The 6,000-nt window shown below is 45.1% G+C and overlaps 1 protein-coding gene across 1 annotated transcript in view; it reads right to left on the bottom strand.

The window, feature by feature from the left end:
- The window catches only part of Mipep (mitochondrial intermediate peptidase), a 107,528-nt gene that overhangs the window by 18,752 nt on the left and 82,776 nt on the right, over positions 1–6,000 (bottom strand). The window contains exon 18 of the mRNA XM_021181536.1: positions 5,757–5,830. Coding sequence (XP_021037195.1) covers positions 5,757–5,830 — 74 coding nt within the window. The remainder of the gene's footprint in view (positions 1–5,756; positions 5,831–6,000) is intronic.

The raw sequence follows: 6,000 nt of genomic DNA, 5'->3' as shown, positions 1-6,000 counted from the left end.
TTTGATTTATTTATTTATTATATGTTAATACACTGTAGCTGTCTTCAGACACTCCAGAAGAGGGCGCCAGATCTCGTTACGGATGGTTGTGAACCACCATGTGGTTGCTGGGATTTGAACTCTGGACCTTCGGAAGAGCAGTCGAGTGCTCTTACCCACTGAGCCATCTCACCAGCCCTACTGTGAACTTATAATGAGCTTATAGAAACACTGCTTTGAACACTATTGACATCCTTCTGCAACTCCCTTTTGTGTACCATTTCATCTGTGAGGTAATTTTATAAAGAACTTTTGTCTAAGAAGCCATAAAAAGGCTGAAACTAAAAATAAGGTATGTACATCTTATATATATACATGTATACCTACACACATCTGTATATACACACACAGGTATATGTATATAAGTATGGATATGCACTTGTGAAAATGAATGAACTGGTGGTTGGGCTCACCGAGTGTGTGTGCGTGTGCTCATTCGGGACTTTCTATCCTTTGCTTGCCAGGCACTGCAGATCCCTGATAATTGTTTTGCTCTCATCGGCACTATCAGTATTGGCCATCTGCTATCAGCACTGACCCCAGCTGCCGATGCCATATCTTGCTGCCTTCCTCAGTTTACCTGGAAGCTGAGCTGGCTTTTGACTAGTGTGGACACACAGATCCACATTTGAGGCTCCAGATTTCATCTCAGCATGGTGCTACTGATCTAGGTGCTTAGATGTGGCCACTGGGAGCGCTGTCAGCATGCTCACTGCCAGTGACACACTTGCTACTCTGAGTGTGCTCAAACTCACTTTGTGGTACCAAAAGGTGCTCCTGGATGATTTCCCAAGTCTTTCCTGCTCTGGGCCTAGAATCAGCCAGTCATTTCCCTCAAGGGTCCTTCCTGGTTCCATTTCAAGGAGGATGGTGTGAAACCATGTCTGCACGGATAGTGTGAACTCATGTCTGAGTGGATGGTGTAAAGCCATGTCTGCACGGATGGTGTGAACCCATGTCTGGGTGGATAGTTGAACCCAAGTCTGGGTAAATGGTGTGACCTCATGTTTGGGCGGATGATGTGAATCTATGTTTAGGTGGATGGTGTGACCCAGTGTCTGGGTGCTAGGAGCCTTCCATGCCTGGTCCTAAGAAGGCTTTTAAAGAAGAGCAAATATCTGAGTTGGTTGCTTTTATTAATCTCCTTGGGGTGACCTTTGGGAGTATAAGCCATAATCCCTTGGTTTGTTTTTGTGAACATAAATAATATCTAAAGAGCTAGAAGAGATGATTCAGAATAATTATGGCAAGGTAAATGCATTTTGCTCCTATAAAGATTTGCAGAAACGCTAAGTAGTAAGTGATTTTAATCAGCTTAAGGTCAGGCCTTGAGGGCTCTCTAGACCTTTCCTGTGAGTCACTTAGGAAGGGAGTTTCAGTTTCCCGAGAATTGACTCATTTATCTCCTATTTCCCTCTTATCTGATCTTTAGAACTGTTAGATAACACTTTGCAAACTGCTCCTAGCCATGGAGACATCAAAATACAGCTGAGCTTGTCTGCAGAAGGGGCCATGGTCAGAGCACAGGCTTGAAGGGACCAAGGGCTTTGGCCACAGTCCTTCCACTAGGATAGCTGTGGGAGGCTTTGCCAACAGAGCAGAAGGTGCTCTGATGAGGCCAGCACATGAGGGCCAGATAGATCTCTGAATGGCGATGGGAATGCTCAGTTGCCACATGAGAAAACCAGACAACACAGACGTGGGGAAACAGGAGCCCTCAAGGCTCAGGTCACACCCTGTGATCTGCACATCAATCTTGGGTCAGCATTCCTGCCAGCCAGGCAGCAGTGGGAGGGAGCTGGCTTGGTTGGCTATGTTTCTTTATTTATAGACACAGAGACCCTTGTTACAGGGAACTAAGGGAGGTGACACAGCAGCAAGCTCCTGGCACAATGACTTTTAGTAATGAGTAAAAACTATGGAAAATTAAGTAGTATCTAAATCCAAGAACTCAGCAAGGGTTTCGGGACAAACTCTTAGGGAGAATTGGCTTCTATGAGGGCTCCTCTGTCACCCACAAACTGCTGGGACACAGTCCCTACCTCCAATACTCATGGTCATCCCTCTTGCTGCTGGGAAATAGTTAGGTTTCCCAGGAAGGATAGAATATCCCTTGCCAGATACTCATCAGCCTGGGACGCTTTATCTTTTTAGAAAACTATACACATATCTAAAATAGTTAAAAAAAAAAAAAGTGGACTCTGGTTCATGCTCCGCACAGCATAACTTAAGTACACATTCCAGTATGGATCTTAGAGAATATCGCTGTGAAAAGACAATACCATATCCCAAGCAAAAGTACTCGGAAATTCAACACTTAATGTAAGCCAGAAACTCAGCAGGGATAGGAGGCACAGCCAGAGTCCTCCTTCACACCACATCATAGCCTCATCTAGGACAGCAACCAGAAAGTGGGCTTCAGTCAGGCTTTGCCACACCATGTTCAGTTGGCGACTTTGTTATTAAATAAGGTGCTTGTAACAAGTTTCTTTATATGATCTGTGAATGCATTTAAAAATCCACAAGGCGGATGAAGAGATGGCTCAGTGGTTATAAACACCAACTGCTCTTCCAGAAGTCATGAGTTCAAATCCCAGCAACCACATGGTGGCTCACAACCATCTGTAATGAGACCTGATGCCCTCTTCTGGTGTGTCTCAAGACAGCTACAGTGTACTCATATATAATAAATAAATAAGTGTCTGGGAAGCTCTGATTCATCACCACATGTGTATGTACCATGTACACCCCTCCACAAGACAGCAGAAGTAAAGTTAATTTTATCTGAGTGAGGGAGTCTGACCTTGCCAAGAAACAGTGGTAGATCTAGAAACTAACCATCCAGTTCTCTCAGCATGGTGCATCATCAAGGGGGAAGGCCCAGTCACAGAGCAGCCTGTCTCCTGTGAGACCCACTGGGTGATGTGCGGCTAAATACATAATACATCCATGAAAATGGAACTTTTCACAGGGGAGGAAAGCCAACTAGATCAAATATGCTTTGGGGGTAAGGTAGCTGCCAACTTTCTTATAGCTGGAAGGCTATAGACCCTTAGTGCAGCTGAGGTGGAGGCAACACACACACACACACACACACACACACACACACACACACACAAACACACCACCACCACCACCACCACCACCACCACCAATACCACTTAGCCCCAGGGTTTGTCCTGGCCAGGACCTGCTGGAGTCTGAGACCAGCTGCTCCTGCTACTTCTGACGGTGACTCTGCAAGGGACTGCTCTCTGCTGAACCCCAGAAACTCCACCCCCACCCCAGACCTGCCCCCAAAGCTTCTGAGTTTTAACACTTACTTCTCAGAGTTTATCTTGGGTAGCATACCCCTGCTACTGAGAGTTCAAACCAGTTTCATCTACCCCCATCTGTCCGTCTGATTCACATTGTCTTGTCCCATGCAAAGCTTGTCTGCCAATCCTGAATTGATATTAAAGTAACTCCCACTTGGACACTCGCGCTCTGCCCACTGCATTATTCACTCGCGCTCTACCCACTGCATTATTCACTCGCGCTCTACCCACTGCATTCTTCAAGGATGGTGGGACAAGAGCTGGGTGGGAGAAAGAAGATGGCCTCCACCAAGTGCTTCGCTTGTATATCACAAAGCTTAGCAACTCTCCCAGTTACACCAAGGAGCGCCCCAAAGTTAATGACATCCTGGTTTCAGGTGTAGGTTGAGAGCATAAAAGAAAGAGAGAAGCCATTGTGGGCCTTGTCTCAAAAATTCAACTCTTGAGTGACAACAGATGTTGTGACCTCTCTTCAGACCACACACTCGCCCAATAAATCTTATGAATCAATAGTAGCTGAAGAAAAAAAAAATGAAGAAAAATATTAAAATACTATACAAGCAGACAGTCTACTGGCAGTTCTAACTGGAATCTAAATGTTGTGTAGCTGTAGCCCATACAGTGGACTTTTCTCAAGAGAATAGGAGCCGGGCAGTGGTGACGCACGCCTTTAATCCCAGCACTTGGGAGGCAGAGGCAGGCAGATTTCTGAGTTCGAGGTCAGCTTGGTCTACAGAGTGAGTTCCAGGACAGCCAGGGCTACACAGAGAAACCCTGTCTCGAAAAAACAAACAAAACAACAAAAAAAAAATTAATGATTTTTAGATTTCAGATAAAGCTCAGAATTTTACAAGGAGGATGTAGGATGGTCAGAGGCAGAGTGAAAATTCAGAGCAGTTAAGAGAGCCATGAACAGAAGGAAGTTTGACTTCTGCTGAACAGCGTGAAGCGAGGACGGCATTTACAGCCCAGGAAAGCAGAGCCATCACAAGCAACACCACCTATCGCATGAGCAAGTAGCATCTCCATTTAACTAGGCTGTCTGCACAGGACCATATGCTACCAGAGCCAATTTGTTTCTCTTCTGCCTGCAGCCTGTTTCTCAGGCTCCTCTTTGCTGAAGTTCCAGGTCTGAATTCTGACCCTTCTCTTCACTGCTCCCGACAGGAACAGGGACTTGGCCTTCTTCATCTTCTATAAAATGCAGATAATGACAGCTCCTGCCTCAAAAGCTTACTAAGGAGGTTCAATTAACTTCCACATGAGAACCCTTGAAAACAGCTCTAGCCAGGCACGTGGTGGTGCATGCCTACCGGTCCAGCTCTTCAGAAAGCTGAAGGAGGGGGGCTGCTTTGGTTTAAAAGTCATAGACCAGTCTGGGCAACATAGGCAGATGTTATTGAGAGAGAAAAGTCACACAGAAACAACTACAGATGTAGCAAAGATCAAGAAGGGCCAAGGGGGGGAGCAAGGAGGACACTGAGGGAAGATTAGCATAAGTTCTTCATTAAAAGCAGGCAATCTGGAGTTGTTCACTGATGCACACCACTGTAATGCCATCAGGCGGCTGGCAAAGGGAGCGTCAATGAGCACCTCAACTCTCTAGCCAGCCCAGCCAGACTGAGCAAATGAGCGCAAACTCACAGGAGCAGGGTCTGCCTTGTCACCTGTCACTGTCCTCTGCCCCTGGAGTTTCCAAGCAGGCCTGGCACTCATTACTCACACGACTGATGAACACAGGAAGAGTCAAAAGCAAGGATTCAACAGAAAGAGGACAGAAGACACTTTAGAACTGTGACCTCCAGGACTCACTCATTTGCCACAATGAAACAGTATATCCCCAACACTGGGAATCATTTCCTAGGACAATTTCATGTAACAGGCAAAAGGCTTAGCTAGCTATAATTATAAATATCAACATCCTGAAAGTGTCTATTAAGAAGTACCTCTTCCTATAAATATTTGAGAATATTCCATGAAAACTCATGACAGTCACTTCCGTCTACAATTAGGATTTCCATAAATAAACATTTGTCAAGTGTATAGGAAAATAAAACATTTTGATACAATAAAAAGATGCTTTTAATTAGGCTCTAATATTCAACAAACCAAATCTCTAACCTTAAGCTTTGAATTTCTCAGAACAGCAACAACAAAGAGGGAATAAACATATGAATTCTTTAGGCTAAAACAGCAACAGAAAAAAACCCCAAATAAATACAAACCTTCCACTGTGACCTGTTTTAGTGCTTAAGGGCACATTTCCGGGACTTCCGGTAAGCTATCTTCTGTTAGATTGCTACCAACATTCTGAAAGCTAGCACCACATCACGTAACCCATAAAGATTAAAAACCAACCCTTAGGTCCCAGAAGAGATGGCAGCGCGGGCTGTACTTTACCTTGAATCATAAGCATGGGCTCCTTGCCCCCACCATGGGCCAACATCTCTCTGCGGTAGCGTTCCCCAGCGGCCCTGGAGAAGAGAAGCTGTCATTCACCTGCTCACACAGTCTGTGTGTGGCTCCATCTATGTCTTAAACTCTGGGGACATCGTATACTAAAAAACAAGGTATTCAGCATTTTATGCAGAACATAGTACTTTTAACACAACCGGCCTCACACTTTAATGAGATTAGTACTGGT

The sequence above is a fragment of the Mus caroli genome, chromosome 14 (assembly GCF_900094665.2).
Source record: "Mus caroli chromosome 14, CAROLI_EIJ_v1.1, whole genome shotgun sequence".
Classification (NCBI taxonomy): Eukaryota; Metazoa; Chordata; class Mammalia; order Rodentia; family Muridae; genus Mus; species Mus caroli.
The sequence above is the reverse complement of the archived record's forward strand: the minus strand, read 5'-3'. Positions and strand labels throughout refer to the sequence as shown.